The sequence below is a fragment of the Cajanus cajan genome, chromosome 1 (genome assembly GCF_000230855.2).
Source record: "Cajanus cajan strain Asha chromosome 1, NIPB_CcT2T_4, whole genome shotgun sequence".
Taxonomy (NCBI): Eukaryota; Viridiplantae; Streptophyta; class Magnoliopsida; order Fabales; family Fabaceae; genus Cajanus; species Cajanus cajan.
The window spans coordinates 75,456,960-75,474,416 of record NC_138517.1 but is presented as its reverse complement, the minus strand read 5'-3'; the positions used below and the strand labels follow the sequence as shown (position 1 = coordinate 75,474,416).

The following is a 17,457-nucleotide window of genomic DNA, read 5'->3' as shown; positions in this document are numbered from 1 at the left end:
ATCATTTTTTTATAGATAAAGATAAAATCAATGTTAAACAATATGATATTACTATAAATTTATCTATCCAAACCTCTAATAAAATTTAATATTGATGAATAATCACTCTCATGAAAGATTTTTTATTTTTTGTTTTAATTTTTTAAAGTTGCACACTTATTAATTTAATTTTAATGTTGTATCCATGATACTTAGTTTAATAATTTTTACTTTAGATTAAATATTATTTTATATTGAAATTTATTTAAATTATAATTTTTTTTAAATCAGGTGGGTTGGTGGGCGACCCGTTTAGCCCACCTACCCGTGGTGGGCCGGGCCGGGCTAGAAAAATTTGCATAATATATTTGGTGGACCGGGCCGGGTTGGCCCACTTAAAAAGTGGGTTAAGGTGGGCCGGGCCAAACGGGCCGGACTGACCCGTTTTGACAGCTCTAACTAATATCATATCAATAAAGAAACGTCGGAGGTGGAATTTTTGGGTGAAACAATTTGTACAATAAACCCTGAGGAGTGGGAGGGAGGGGGATTGGGAACCTTATTATTTATTCATTTATTTATTTTTATTTGTTCAATATAACTCTTATGCTTTTATTAATTCATGATTGATATCAATATTACTATTGAAAATATGATTCATAGTTGTACCGTCCCGGTCGGAATCTGACCTGTGTCTCGGCCTACTCCCGATAAGATCGTAACAGCTCGGTCTTAAGCCCTCTCGCCTTATAGGCTCAGGGCAGAAGGCAAGTGTACCGTCCAGGTCGAAATCTGACCCGACCCCTCTACGTGTGACAATCTGATTACAGTCTTGACCGACACTCTCTCTTCCTCTAAGAGTCACTCGGTCGATTCCCGACCTGGCTTTCTCTGCACAAGTCCAATCGGTCATATTCCGATCCTAATTGCTAGTAAGAACCCACTCGGCCAGTAGCCGAGTATACCCTTTGTGCGGACCTAGTCGTCCAAATACCGATTAGACTTCCCCATATAGATTCTACCCGATAACGAGGCCAGGGTCCCGTCACATCCACCAAGCATCTTCCAGATAAGAACGGTTAGGGAAATCCCCACACTCTCGGGGCCCATATATAAGGCCCATAAACAAGAAACTATAAAACCTAAAACCCTAGAGTTGAGAAGGCAGATTAATTACACTTTTGAATGCTCTAGCGGCTTAACCTATGAAGAAACCCTAGTCCACCTTTTGGCCAGAACATTTTTGTGCCCACCGTAGGGCTACGGTAAAACTCTTCCTACGCCCCAAGCAATACGAAAAACCTAGACTCTACTATGGCGAGAGGTGGCACATCCAACAGTGACTCACAACACCCTACCATGGAGGAGATGATGGCATTGATCAATGGCTTGAGGGAGGAGAATGCGTGATCCAGGGAAAGAGAGGAGGCTATTCAACGAGAAAACGAGGAGATCAAGAGGCGGGCAGACGAGATGCAAGCTATGATAACGGCCAACGCCCGGACGATGGAGGAAGATGTCATGATGGAAGTCCCTAGGGATTTTCGACCTTTCTCGGAAGCCATAGAGGCCACGACCATCCCGAGGGATCATCGGGTTCCCCAAGTCGAGCCTTTTGATGGAACTCGGGATCCTAGTCAGCACTTGACGGATTTCCGCGCTCAAATGCTGATTTGTGGAGGGAGTATGGAAATTCGCTACAAGCTGTTCATGGGCACACTCAAAAAGGTAGCACTTGATTAGTTCAGTGGTCTCCCTGACCGATCAATCACCGACTTTGATGTTTTCAATCGGCTCTTCATGGCACAGTTCACCGCTAACAAAAAGAAACCGCCGATCACGTCAGACTTGTTTGATCTCAAGCAGCAACACGAGGAGTTGTTGAAGGACTTTTTGCAAACGTTCAATGAGGTTGCTTTGAGGATAGCATCTCTGGATGAAAGAATGGCGGTCATCGCATTTCAGAAAGGCCTAAGGTCTGGTGCCTTTGACATCGCGCTTGAGAGAGTGAATTGCCAAACGATGTCGGAGGTGAGAGATTTTGCCCTGAGTCACATCAAGATGGAGGAAGGTCAAATTAATAAAAAGGCAGCGAAAAGCCGAGAAGCAGGAGGTAGCAATAAGGAGAGCAACAAACATCTCCGACCGCATTCAGATTGGAATAAGCGGCGTGACCGTTATAATATGAAAGAGGGAAATTACCGACAGACCGATCATGGGGGTCGGCCAAGGGGCGAGTGGACACGAGCCAACGACGAAGAGAAGTTTACTCCGCTCAATGTTCCTAGGAGGCAGATACTTCATGATGTCAACAGTGCATCGCTGTTTGAGTTTCCAACAGCGACTGAACGCCAGTTGGGTCCCTTCAAGAAGGACTAGTGTGAGTTTCATAGGACTCATGGGCATTCCACAGAAAATTGTTTTGTCCTTGGAAGAAAGATTGAACGCTTGATCAAGGAGGGACGCCTGAAAAAGTTTGTGGCAAGAAAGCAGGAAGAAGGCTCATCGGACAGGCGACACAGGCGTGCGTAGGACGACACAAGGAGGGATAGGCATAGAGAGAGGACCCCCGTCAAGGACACCCAAGCAAAGGAATCAGAGGTCCATCAAAAAACGATTCACGGGGACTTCAACACGGTGGTAGGAGGATTTGCGGGAGGAGGAGTCACTTCAGCCGCGCGGAAAAGGTACACACGGTCCGTCTTGTCCTTGTCGGAAATCCGCCGACCTCCCCAACCCACGATTTCCTTCTCAGACGCTGACTACGAAGGAGTAGCTCCTCATGAGGATGATCCTATCGTCATTTCGACGATAGTGATGGACTATAATGTGAAGCGCGTTCTGGTCAACCAGGGAAGCTCGACCGACATCCTCTTTTGGGAAGCTTTCGTGGGAATGAAGATCCCCAACGACCGATTGGTACCTTACGTGGGAACCCTAGTAGGTTTTGCAGGAGATCAGGTTATGGCTAGGGGGTATGCTGATCTAGAAACGACCTTTGGTCAGGGCTCGCAGATGAAAACGGTGACCATTTGGTACTTAGTGGTGAATGCTTAGTCGTCCTACAACATACTCATCGGCAGGCCTACGTTGAATAAACTAGGGGTCGTTGTGTCAACATCGCATCTGAAAGTGAAGTATCCATTGCCGAATGGGGATGTCGGAGTCCTCAAGGTGGACCAAGAGGTCGCCCGAAAGTGTTACGCGGACAGTTTGAAGGCAAGAAGGCGTTTATATACCACACCAGCTGAAAAACACATTCATTCCATCGAACTGGATCCTAGGATGGGTCAGTTTGATCACCGTCCCGCCCCTGCGGAAGATGTCAAGGAAGTAACAATGATGGAAGGAAAAACGGTGAAGATCGGTACTTCTTTAACTCCAGAAAATGAAGAAAGGTTGGTTAAGGTTCTAAAGGAAAATGCGTCGGCATTTGCATGGCACTCCAGCGTTATGCTTGGCATTGACCTCGATTTCCTGTGCCACAAGCTGGCTATAGACCCTAATGCAAAAGCAGTGATCCAGAAGAGGAGGAAGTTTGGAGAGGAGAAACGAAGGGCCATTGCGGAAGAAAAAAAGAAATTGGTAAAGGCAGGACATGTCCGAGAAATCCAGTATCCGACCTGGTTAGCAAATCTGGTGATGGTTTGCAAGAGTAATGGAAAGTGGAGAATGTGTATGGACTTCACCGACCTTAATAAGGCGTGCCCAAAGGACTCGTACCCGCTGCCCAACCTAGACTGCTTGGTTGATGGAGCGTCGGGGTACGAGTTACTGAGTTTCATGGATGCTTACTTGGGGTACAACCAGATCTGCATGCATTCAGCAGATGAAGACAAGAAAGCCTTCATAGTACATCAAGCCAATTTTTGCTACAGGGTTATGCAGTTCGGTTTAAAGAAATCGGGGGCGACTTATCAACGACTAATGGACAAGGTTTTAATGAATCAGCTGGGTCGGAATGTGGAAGCTTATGTGGACGACATGGTGGTGAAGTCGGCGAGCATCGATCGACATTTTGACGACTTGCAGGAATTGTTTGACACTATCGGTAAGTACCAACTCAAATTGAATCCCGAAAAGTGCTCTTTTGGGGTCCAAGTAGGAAAATTCCTTGGTTTTCTATTAACTCATCGTGGCATCGAAGCAAACCCCGACAAGTGTTCGGCCATCATCAATATGAGGAGCCCATCTACGGTGAAGGAGGTTCAACAATGGCGGGAAGGATGACCTCCCTGTTTCGTTTTCTGTCAAGGGCAGCTGATAAGGCGTTACCGCTGTTCCAATGTCTGAAGAAGAACGATCGTTTCACTTGGACGACCGAGTGTGAAGAAGCTTTCACGGAACTCAAGAGGTCACTGGCATCGTGCCGATTTTGACAAAACCCCGACCGAGCCTCCCCTTGTTGGTTTACATATCGGCATTCGACCGAGCACTCAGTTCGATTCTTGTACAAGAGCAGGAAGCTTCTCAAGTTCCTATTTACTTCGTGAGTAGGGTCTTACAGGGAGTAGAGACGAGGTACAAAAAGATTGAAAAGCTGGCCCTTGCGATACTAGTTACTGCGAGGAAGTTGAGACACTATTTCCAGAGCTACAAGGTGGTAATCCGAACTGACCATCCGATCTGGCAAGTCTTACAGAAACCCAACCTGGTAGGCAGAATGATGAAATGGTCGGTCGAGTTATCAGAGTTCTCCATCAAGTATGAGCCGAGAGGAGCAATAAAGGCTCAAGCCTTAGTCGATTTCCTGATGGAATTGACCCCTCCTGTTGAGGAGGGTAGTGTCGGAGAAACCCAATGGATTGTATCAGTGGATGGTGCTTCGAATCTAGGAGGAAGTGGAGCCGGAATCATCTTGGAGGGTCCAGGGGGAATACTACTGGAGCAGTCATTACGATTTGAGTTCTGAGCAAGCAATAACCAAGCTGAGTACGAGGCGTTGTTAGCAGGAATGATTTTGGCGAAGGAGATGGGGGCGATGAGTTTATCAGCTCGGAGTGACTCTTAGTTGATCACGGGGCAAGTCGCTGGAACTTTCCAAGCAAAGGATCCCCAATTGGCAAAGTACCTGGAGAAGGTTAAGCTCTTATCAGAAAACTTCCGAGAGTTTACACTTAACCATGTGTCGCGAGAGCAAAATTTGTGAGCCGATCTTCTCTCTAAGTTAGCAAGCACAAAGAAGCCAGGGGCCACTCGGTCGGTTATCCAAGAAACCTTTGCTCAGCCGAGTATTAATGAGCCACAGGGGAGTGTTCTTTTCATCCAAGAAGAGCTAGATTCGTGGATGGAACCATATATTGCATACCTGACACGAGGGGAGTTGCCAGAGGACAAAAAGGAGGCGTCATTGATACAGAGGGAGTCACCCAGGTTCGTAGTCATCAACGAAAGGTTGTATCGAAGGGGTTTTAGCTCTCCCCTTTTGAGATGTTTGACCACATCGCAAGCGCAAAGAGTGATGGATGAAGTGCATGGCGGCATGTGTGGAAGTCATATCGGAGGGCGAGCTCTAGTATATAAAGTCGCGAGGGCGGGGTATTTTTGGCCGACTTTGAGAAACGACTGCGTCAATTGGGTTCAAAAATGTGATGGATTTCAAAGACACGCAACCTTGCACCACTCCCCAGCTAAACGACTCCATTCAATCTTGTCTCCTTGGCCATTTAACAACTGGGCTATTGATATTCTCGGTCCATTTCCGATCGCAGTCAGACAGTTGAAATTCTTGATAGTGGCTGTAGACTACTTCAGCAAATAGATCAAGGCGGAGCCAGTAGCAACAATTTTGGCAGAGAAGGTAAGGACATTTTTTTGGAAGAATGTGATATGCAGATATAGTGTTCCTCAAGTGCTCATATCAGATAACGGGACACAATTTGCGAGTGGGAGAGTCCGCGATTTCTGTCGGGAGATCGGAATCCGGATGACGTTCACTTCCGTTGAACACCCCCAGTCTAATGGCCAAGCGGAATCGGCCAACAAGGTTATACTCTCGGGATTGAAAAAAAGCGTCTAGGACTCAGGCACTTCATGGGTGGGGGAGCTTCCTCGAGTGTTATGGTCATACCACACGACTGTTCACTCGTCGACCCAGGACACCCCTTTCAATCTAGTGTACGGGATAGATGCGATGTTACCGATTGAAATCGTCGAACCCTCGGTACGTACTACAGGCTTCTCTGAGGAGGAATCCAAACAGGGAAGACGAATTGATTTGGATTTGATAACAGAAACAAGAGAAAGAGCACGGATAAATCAAGTAGCAACGCAGCGAAGGGATGCTTTCAAATACAATACAAAGGTCGTCCCAAGAGATTTTGTCATAGGAGACCTTGTTTTGAAGCGCGCTCAGCTAACTCAAATGAGGAACAAACTGTCACCTAAATGGGTCGGCCCCTATAAAATTGACGATGTGGTCGGCAAATAAGCTTATCGATTGAGGACGCTTGATGGAGGGAAGATCCTGAGGACTTGGAACGCTGCAAATTTATGATTTTATTATAGTTAATTTATTCATTTGTATCAGGTGCACTCTTTTCCTAGCTCAGTATTTTTTCCCCATAAAAATAAGAGGGGTTTTTTTGCTGAGAAGGTTTTTAATGAGGCACCACAAACTAATAATTTCTCAACTTTAATAAATATCATCCCACTACTGTTCTTCTATGATTTTTAACATGTGTTATTTCTAAAGGTACCAAAACTCGTGATTGATATGTAAAAATCTGACTGGGCGAGTATAAATAACTCGAAGACCAAACTCGTGATTGATCGGTAAAAATCCGACTGGACGAGTATAAATAACTCGAAGACAAAACTCGTGATTGATCGGTAAAAATTCGACTGGGCGAGTATAAATAACTCGAAGACCAAAACTCGTGAATGATCGGTAAAAATCCGACTGGGCGAGTATAAATAACTCGAAGACCAAAACTCATGAATGATCAGTAAAAATCTGACTGGACGAGTATAAATAACTCGAAGACCAAAACTCGTGATTGATCGGTAAAAATCTGACTGGGCGAGTATAAATCAAGAAGGTCAGCCCATTCCCATTAAGCTCATGCAATCGGTATTTGAACGACCCCCTGAATTCAAAATAGAATCTTTAAATTGGCAATTTCATCATATGATTGATTTTCTCATTTAAGACGGTATATTCGCGACTAAAGGTGAACTTTCTCACTTACATTCAGTCGGATAAATCGGTATTTCAGCGATTCCTATGTGGGTTCTTGGTTTCAACAGAATATAGCATTTACATCTCTGAGTCGAAATGTTGATGATCATAGGTTAATTATCTCACCATATTGACTCAGAATTCGGACGACTTACCTAGTTAATAATTTTTTAACTTGGGAAATTTTCCACTAAGAGTTTGAACCGGCATTTGGGCGATTTGTTTGTCGCAAGTCCATGTTTTGACTTGGAAGGTTTCTGTTTATTACTTGAATCGGCTCTTCGGTGATTTGCTGATCAAAATTCATTTTAACTTGGAAAATTTTCCACCCATCATTCGAGTTGGCATTTGGGCGATAACTTGGTCAAGTTCCATTTTAACTCAGAAAATTTTCCACTCATCATTTGAGTCGGCATTTGGGCGATTACTTGGTAAAGTTCCTTTTTAACTTAGAAAATTTTCCACTCATCATTTGAGTCAGTGTTCGGGCGATTACTTGGTCAAGTTCCTTTTTAACTAAGAAAATTTTCCACTCATCATTTGAGTCGGCGTTCGGGTGATCACTTTGTCAAGTTCCATTTTTAACTTAGAAAATTTTCCAGCCATCATTCGAGTCGGCGTTTGGGCGATAACTTGGTCAAGTTCCATTTTAACTTGGAAAATTTTCCACTCATCATTTGAGTCGGCGTTCGGGCAATCACTTGGTCAAGTTCTATTTTAACTTAGAAAATTTGCACTCATCATTCGAGTCGGCATTTGGGCGATTACTTGGTCAAGTTCCTTTTTAAATTAGAAAATTTTCCACTCATCATTTGAGTCGGCGTTTGGGCGATTACTTGGTCAAGTTCCTTTTTAACTTAGAAAATTTTCCACTCATCATTTGAGTCGGCGTTCGGGCGATCACTTTGTCAAGTTCCATTTTTAACTTAGAAAATTTTCCACTCATCATTCGAGTCGGCATTTGGGCGATTACTTGGTCAAGTTCCATTTTAACTTAGAAAATTTTCCACTCATCATTTGAGTCGGCGTTCGGGCGATCACTTTGTCAAGTTCCATTTTTAACTTAGAAAATTTTCCACTCTTGACTATGGGTCGGGAATTTTGGCGATCACTTAAGGTTTTAAAACCCTAATTTTTAAACTTCGAATTATTTTGTGCTTAAGTAATCGGCATTTTGGCGACTTCCTGTTATGTTAAAACCTCTTAGAATTATTCTCATTATTAAGATCGGCGTTCCGACGATTTGTATTTGTTTCAAGCACGCTGATAAACGCAATCGACAATTCACACCATGAATTTAGGTTGAAAAACAGTTTCTAAGTCTAATTACGCACAATATCAAGCAAGAAGAACATACTTCATAAACGTTTCAAAACAATATTATCAAGTTTGCAAAGGCGATACAAAAAGTCAAGAACACAAAAACATAAAGACAAAACAAGATTTTAAAGAAAAGCTCAGTCATCTTCGGGAGGATCCACCAACGAACCATTCACAATCTCCTTGAAGTACCCCATTCTCCCAATGTCGAGATCGGCATACATAAATTTGATTTGGGTAGTCGCCGCATCATAGCCCTAAACAAACTTTGTCAGAGCGTCCATCTTGGCCGCTTCAAGATCGTTTTGAAGTTTCTCAACTTCAACTTTCATGAGGGATAGGTCATTCTCGAAGACGTTGGCGGCATCGGATGACTTGTCTCGGGCCAGGCGCGTCTCATCCAACTCCTTCTCCATCGCCATTTTCTCCGCCAACCAAGCTTGCTTTTGTTCCTCAAAGACACGGCGGCCTTCCAGCAATTTATCTCGTTCAGTGGATACCCATTTGAAGTCGGCCTTGCTTTTATTTAGGCTCTCCTCAAGGGACGAAATCTTTTTCCCTTGCACCTTAGTCTCCCTCACTAATCCATGAATTTTGTCTTCATTGACGAATGAAAGAAACGACAGGCGATTAGTCAACGATTCAACCCCCTTGGCGATAGAAAAAGCACTCATTTTTTCCAAGTCGCCACGGTCTCCGTCCAACAAGTCGGTCCCACGAATATGGGCACTGTGATTGAATTTCTCGTCCCAAAAAGAGGCCACATTGCCACGATCGACGTCGCGGTCCACTGGATCCCAGTCCTCACCGAGACACGCACTGAGAGTCCTCTCAGCCGACTGGGCCTCCGTGTCACCTTTATGTCCCTCAAAAGCCACAATGGTTTCCAAGTTTACCACCGAAATGGCCTTATCGGTTTCGCGGCGATGCTTGTGCGAAGACTCGCCCACACCTTTCGCCAATGTCGCAGGCCTCTCGGTCTCACTGGCCTTCTCGGTGGCCGACTCCCCTATCCCAGCGACCTAGGAAGCTTTTTGTTGCTTCCACATCTTCATCATTTCTCGATTACTCATGCTGGCCATCCTCTATGCAAAAAACGCATCAACAACTTATGACAAAAAAACAAAGGCAAAAAGGATAGAAGAAAATTCAACATTCAAACCGCGCAATACCTATATATATTTTCAACTCTTGGGGCCTATTTTCTAGATCTAGCAGTTTTGCAGTGTTGAAAAGGGTTTTAAGGTCTTCAAGTTTTTTAACGTCCTCTTGGTCGTTCTCGGGGAGTGACTCGGAATCTAGCCCACCAAAGGAGGTCGTTTGTTTGTTCCAGTAAAGAGGATACCCCTCAAGCACATCATCGTGACCAGGTAGGCATCAAATGCAAAAAAAGGCTTTTTTAAAGTCCTTGTAGAACGATTGAAATAAAGACAATAACCCTCGGCCTGACACACTACCCACGAAAACCCAACTACTCTGTTTGGTGATACGGGCTTCAAAGAAGTAAAAGAACTTACCCAAGGTCGGGGTTATTCTGAGTCCAGAACACAGGATTTCAAAACCCCTAACGAAGGCCCAACTATTTGGGTGGAACTGGGTTGGGGCTACATTCAACGCCCTAAGCACTCCTTTCTCGCACTCGGTCAGAGGCCACCTTACCTTAAGTTTAGAAATAAGGGTAACATAGCAAAATGTAAAAAGCTCGGAAGACGAACTTATACATATGGGCTCACTATCCACACATGGTTCACAAACCAGGATGTTGTCACTACCGCGAGCCACTACATGTTCACTGTTAAAACTCTCCATTGTGGCCCAAGAGTTTATGCAAGACTCACACTTCAAGACATCCTTTTTCACCCACTCATAAACTTCCTTATAATTTATGGACGCCATGGATTTCTAAAACACCTAACTTAAGCAAACAACTAAAATGATGCACAAACAGCAACTGCCAAACACAATAAATACATGGGCGTACCTAAGGTCTTACAGACACCTCTTTTCTCTCTAAAATGCCACAGAACCTTCGAATGGTGAAATGGTTCAGAGAAAGAGGGTATTTATAGAGTTGAAGGGGTGCGCGTGGGAAAGGGGGGGAGGGCAACGCGCGTGAAACATCGCATCGCCTGACCCTTGGGGCCCCACACGTGCGTTACACGAAACGCTCAACACGTGGCACTATAATAATGCCCCTGCTGCGATGACATCGCTACAATAAATGTGTGTCTCTTCGAAGGTAAGGTGAAGAGACAAGTTATAGAAGACGTCTCATCTTCAACACTTCGAGCGTCAAGGCCAGCCGGATCGGAATTTGACCGACCCCCCACTCAAAAATTGAACCAACCCCTATGATCAGCTAAGCCCTTTCGCCTTGTAGGCTTAGGACTGGAAGGCAAGTGTACCATCCCGGTCAGAATCTGACCTGTGTCTCGGCCTACTCCCAATAGGACCGTAGCAGCTCGGTCTTAAGCCCTCTCGCCTTATAGGCTCAGGGCAGGAAGGAAAGTGTACCGTCCACGTCAGAATCTGACCCGACCCCTCTACGTGTGACAGTCTGATTACAGTCTTGACCAACACTCTCTCTTCCTCTAAGAGTCACTCGGCCGATTCCTGACCTGGCTTTCTCTGCACAAGTCTAATCGGTCATATTCCGATCCCAATTGCTAGTAAGAACCCGCTCGGCCAGTAGCCGAGTATACCCTTTGTGCGGACCTAGTCGCCCAAATACCAATCAGACTTCCCCATATAGATTCTACCCGATAACGAGGCCAGGGTCCCGTCACATCCACCAAGCATCTTCCAGATAAGAACGGTTAGGGAAATCCCCACACTCTCGGGGCCCATAAGGCCCATAAACAAGAAACTATAAAACCTAAAACCCTAGAGTTGAGTAGGCAGATTACACTTTTGAATGCTCTGGCTCTAAGGCTTAACCTAGGAAGAAACCCTAGTCCACCTTTTGGCCGGCCAGAACAATAGCATAAAATTTCTATGAATTTTGGTACAAGTTTCAGAAGTCAATTCAATAAAAAAATTTAAAATGTGGTGCAAACACAAGGGCCCAAGTGCCTTTATGAACTTGGACATGGGACCAAATCCACTCTGAACCTTCAACAATTGTGGGAGGTACGATACAACATTCCATTGGAGGAAGATGCCATGCTCAATGATAATGCCACGAAGGTTCCACCAACTACTCCAAATAACTTGGAAGAATACTGATTGTTAAGAGCATGAAGTTGGTCCCTCATGGTCGAATAATAGGGGTGTTTCAACAATTTGTATTATAATATGTTTGTATTGAAAATTTAAATATTTATTTTACTTATTTAAATTTTTTTAAAATATTTTAAAACGAAACATTTTGTTTGAATAAATAATTTATAAATAAATTAAAATGTAAACATTTGTGAAATTCTTTAAAATAATATAATTTAAATTCTTTAAAAAAAAAGAGAATATATATAGAGGAGGGTTATAATAACACCGGTGTAACTTTTACTAAGTACTACAATGCTCAATAATCTTATATTAAATGTGAATTTTGTAAATCCAACCGATAGATCGAAAGTTCTTTACTTTTAGATTATATATACAAAATTTTATATTAATCCAAGATGATTTGATACTTCATTCTTATAAAACAAAATTGACGTGATATATTTAGTTTAAAATATACTTAAATATGAACACTTTGATTGTCTTCAAGTTGTTGTTCAATTTTAACAAAATTTGATATACACATATAAAGTGATATGAACTTTTAATCTAACGATTGAATTTACAAAATTCACAATTAATATAAAATTATTAAGCGGTATAATACTTAGTAAAAGTTACACCGGTGTTATTATAACCCTCATATATATATATATATATATATATATATATATATATATATATATATATATATATATATATATATCTGTGTGTGTGTGTGTGTATATTGTCCTCTTTCTTCTATATCTCTCTCCTATTTCTCTTTTCTTTTTATCTCCCCCTCCTTCTATTATGTAATTGTCTTTTTTTTTTCCTTTTCTTTTTCCTTCTACCTCTCTCGTTTCTTGCATAAAAAATATTAATGGTTTTTAATTGTTGAATATTTAATTTTTTTTAAAAAAATTATTAAACATTATTCAATATTAATTTTTAAAATTATTAAATATTTAAAAATTGGTTAATATTTATTTTTATAAAATTTAATCTTAAAATTTTAATACATATTAGAAATTATCTTGATGAAAATCAAATTACCATATTCAAACTAAAAACTTAAAATTTAAGAAATTGGAATTGACTTATCCAAATAAAATATTTAAATAATGAAAAAATTGAAATTAAAATTATTCAAATTCTAAGCATTTCAAATTCCTTAAATTTCTAAGATTTTTCATCTAAGCACACCATTAGAATTGATGGCAAATGCATGCACTTGGTGTCATACTCGAGTTTTGGTTAAAATTAACATATCTGTTGTCTCTTTCCTTTTGTACACAAGATGCATGATTGTTAGAGTTCAAGTGTGAAGTGAGTTTGATATCAGATAGAATTGGATATGTTGAGTAGTATATTAGTGAAAATGACTCACCTACTTAATGCCTTAATATTTTGGGTTATGATGTGATATCAAACTCTTTTGTTTGATTTACTCAATATCCAATTGGGGTGCACCATAATGTTAAAACTCTCCAGTCTAACAGTGCTATCAGAGTCGATGATTCGACCAATTACCTGTCGCAACCCGAAAATTTCCGATCTCGCGACTAATGGTTTAGACATCCTTTTAAATATCTCATCAATTAAGGAATGCCCGGATACCAGACTAATCCTTAATTAATGGTTTTGAAAAATGAGTTCATGGAGTCGCCACCAATGTTTTACTCAAAACATTGGAAAAAGAAAAGGTTTTTAAAAATCCAATAATGTCCTTGATAACCAGAATTGGGTTTGGGGGTCGATTACGTATAGGGAAGGTATTAAGCACCCCTACAACGCCCTCAATTGGTACCCTATGATGAAGTTAGCGTTATAAACAATAATAATATAAATATTAAATCCCCTTTTATTAATAACTATTTACATGCTTGAAATTTAAATTATACAATTAACCCTAAAATGTCTACATGATTGGTTTTATTATGAACAATATTTATCAAAGATAAGAAATAAAAGAGAGAGAAGAAAATTAACTGAAAATACCTCTTGAACGAGCTCTATTAATCTTCAAATATGGAGATTTAGGTACTTTGTGGCAACCTTTCACACTACAATAAGCCTCACAAAACTCAAGAAATACAAAAGAGAGAGGGAGAGAGAAAAAGAGAGAAATTTCGAGCTCTAAGGAGCTTTGGACAAAATTTTGGAGGTCCTTGAGAAATGAGCCCAAGCAGTCTATTTATAGACGTCAGAAAAGGTCCAGAACGGGCTGTTCCTGGATATGGCCATTACGTGTAAATCTTGTAACTGGAATGGCCCGTTCTAAAACTGGAACGGCCCGTTCCGGAGATAAAATTAACACATCCTTTGGTAGAATGGAACAGGTGTTCCAAACAAGTATCTTTAGGCTCTTTTTATAACTTGGAATGGCCCGTTCCAGTTTGGGAACGACCCGTTCCAGTTAAAGTTTTAGCCCTCTTTTGAAAAGTTTGGAATGGCCTGTTCTAATCTTGGAACGGCCCGTTCCAATTTAGGAACAACCCGTTCCAAATTAGGGTTTTTGGCCTTTTTAGGATCTCGGAACGGCCCGTTCTAAATTGGGAACGACTCGTTCCAGTTTTGGGAATGACTCGTTCCAGTTTTGGAAACAACCCGTTCCAGTCTTCTAAAATTAGCTTATTTGGGCTTTTGGGCCTTCTGAAGTCCTGTCTTGTTGTTTTCATGTTTTGGGAGCTCCTTCCCTCCATAACAGAGGTCCATTTCCTTGTTTGTATGCCACCGGACAAAATTGGGTGTCTACATTACCCAAGTGACTAGTGATCGACAATGACTTAAGTAGACTACCATTGAACACTCACGGACAAAAACAACTTCCACTTGAAAGGAAATGTGACCATGTGAAAGAGATTCACAGTTTGGGGGAAATGTTAGAGTTCAAGTATGGAGTGAATTCCACGTTGGATATAATTGGGTATGTTGAGTTGTCTATAAGTAAGAAGGACCTTCTTATTTAATGCCTTAAGATTTTAGATTATGATGTAGTGTTAAGCTCTCTTGTGTGATTTACTCAATACCCATGAATGAGAGTGTTCCTTAATGTAAAATTCCTTAACCTAACAATGATTCATTATTTGACAAAGTTGGGTGTAGTGAACTACTTTTGGTTTTAAAGCTATCTTTCCCCATGAACATTTTCTTTTCTCTTATTAATCAACACCAATAAGCCATAACTTTTATTCAACTCTTATGAGATCACTTGACTAAGGATAAAGGATAACACACATTACAATAAAATGTGCTTTTAGCAACATTTAACATTAGAAAAATGTTTCCAAATAATGAGTAAATGTTATTAATATATTTTTGTGACATTTTATCAAATGTGAGATAAATCCTATATGTAGCTAAAGGCTTTTAACATATCATTTTACATATCAATGATATTTTTAAAAATGTTATTAAAGTGGTATTTTGTAATATTTTAATAATGCTGCTAAGTTTTCGTAGTTTATAAAATGATAATTAAATTGCATCTAGGGATGACGAATAAATCCATACTCATAAGTAATGTTCGAACTTGTTCAAATTAACTTTGACGGAGAATATCTAGTTTGATCAAGTACATGTATGGTATGAGAGTAATATCCAATTTATTAAATCGGGTACGGGGACAAGAATGAATATATACTTACCCGCTCCATATTTGTCCTGCTTTAAATTTCTAGAAATTTAATTTATTTTCTTTAGAATATACTTAAAATTATGTAATTTTTACTCTATTTTAAATTTATGTTAGATGAAATTTAATTAATATAATTTTATAATTGTTATTTTATGTTGAAATTCTTTTCATATATTTTTTGTAAAACAAAATATTTAATTAATTTCTAAGCGACCTAAGGGGGATAGAGATGAAACACAAATTTCACACCCGTCCTCTACCTCGTTTCGTTGCCATCCTTAGTTGTATCATCACTTATACTTTATGACTCTTGTCTACAAGTCCAAGATTTAAGATATCTTAAGTTTTTTTTTTTAACAAGAGAAGATATCCCAAGTTAGTCATCATCAAATTTAGATCAAAACACATTTATCTTAAGTTTCACTTTATGGTTATATATACTCTTTATGTTATTTTTTTACTCGATGTGAGATTTGAATTTTGGAAACAACTAGATATTAGAGAATTATACATTTTATATATCATTCTTTTACTCAATGTGAGATCTAATTTTAAAAGACAATTATAAAGAATAATATTGAGATAAAAAAAAATGTTACTTTATCTATAGTAGTACTTTCTAAAAAAAATGTCACTAATCTAAAGTAATATTTTAATAAATGTAAGTAGGAAAATGTTGTTAAAGATATTAAATGTAGTACTGTATACTTTCGGACAGTGGTTCATGATTAGAGATTTTAATGAAGTTCTTTTCCCTAATGAAGTTTTCTGATATTGGTTCCCTTTCTACCTTAAGGGCTTTACTTTGTATAATTTTCTATGTGTCCAATTTAAGATTTGTATATGGCAAAGACGGTTAATTTTCATGACCAAAAGTGATTAGCAACATGCACTACAATAAAATAGATTTTTAGTGGCATTTAATATGATTTTTAGTGATAATAACAATTGCTATAAAAATTTTTAGTGAAATTTTCACAATAGCCATTGTATACAGTGTCGCTAAAATATTTAGCGGCAATTATTCTGAATGCTGGTAAAAATTCTTATAATGATCGGAAAAAGTGTATAACTTTTTGTGACATTTTTTACTTTCTACTCGATATGGGAATTGTAAGATGAAAATTGTCTTTTACTTATATATTTTTTTAATTATCTTATTTTCTAATTAATTATTTTATTAATAGTCGATGTGGGATTTGAATTTTTTCCAATACACCCCTCAAGTTTAGGGACTATTGAGTTTGATAATGATGAGTAATCTGATACTAATTTAGAATAGTTAGTTATAGGTCTAACTTAATCCTATAAAACAAACTTGTAAGGTGAGAGTTATCATCCATTTATATACTCTCTAAGTATCTTATTTCTGGTCGATGTGGGACTTAAGTTTTTCTAAATAAATAATTGTTGCTAATAGTAAATTTTGGTATGATATAAATACATTTTTAGTGGCTATTATATATTAGTCATTAATATTTTTATTAAATAATAAAATAAAGACAGTTAATTTATTGTCACTAAATAATTTTCAGTAATAATCAATTTTGTTGTAGTGATGAGAGGCAAAATTAACAATCAAGATTTTTTTAGAATTCAGGCAAATTGAATTTGGTTGAATTAAGGTCAATGAAGTCATAATTCTAGGATTCTTATTTTTACAGTTTAATTGATTTACAATAACTTTTTGATACTTTCTTACAAGTTAGTTCTCGCGAACAATTGAGAATTATTAGTAAATTGGTAAATGTCACGTTTAGTGATTTACGTAATGTATTTGGACTCTTACTTATTGTTACTACTACGATAAAGTATACTTAGTTTTAACATATTTAACATGCAACAAATTTGTTTTCATTATTGATAAGATCAATGGTAGGTTGGCAAGGTAGAAAACCAAACTTTTTAATGGAGTGGGCCGGACAACTCTAGCTAAGTCAATTATTACAACTATTCTTAGATATATGATGAAAAATTGTTGGCTATGGTGTATGTGATTATTATTAATAAACTAGTTAGAGGGTTCATTTAGGCCAAACCAACAACTCATTGGGCTACATAGGAAACAAAATCACTACCAAGGAAAAAAGGAAGGCTTGACATTTATTGTAACTTTCTAAGCACACTAGAATAAGAA

General features: G+C 39.4%; 2 protein-coding genes across 2 annotated transcripts; both read left to right on the top strand.

The window, feature by feature from the left end:
- Window positions 1-2,796: 2,796 nt before the first annotated feature.
- LOC145955665 (uncharacterized) lies at window positions 2,797-4,891 on the top strand. Its single transcript, XM_083070640.1, has 3 exons — window positions 2,797-3,014; window positions 3,063-4,185; window positions 4,487-4,891. The coding sequence occupies exons 1-3, from the start codon at window positions 2,797-2,799 to the stop codon at window positions 4,889-4,891; spliced, it is 1,746 nt and encodes a 581-aa protein (XP_082926766.1).
- Window positions 4,892-5,266: 375 nt separating this feature from the next.
- Window positions 5,267-6,409, top strand: LOC145955660 (uncharacterized). Its single transcript, XM_083070638.1, has 4 exons — window positions 5,267-5,352; window positions 5,691-5,779; window positions 5,844-5,965; window positions 6,077-6,409. The coding sequence occupies exons 1-4, from the start codon at window positions 5,267-5,269 to the stop codon at window positions 6,407-6,409; spliced, it is 630 nt and encodes a 209-aa protein (XP_082926764.1).
- Window positions 6,410-17,457: the final 11,048 nt, after the last annotated feature.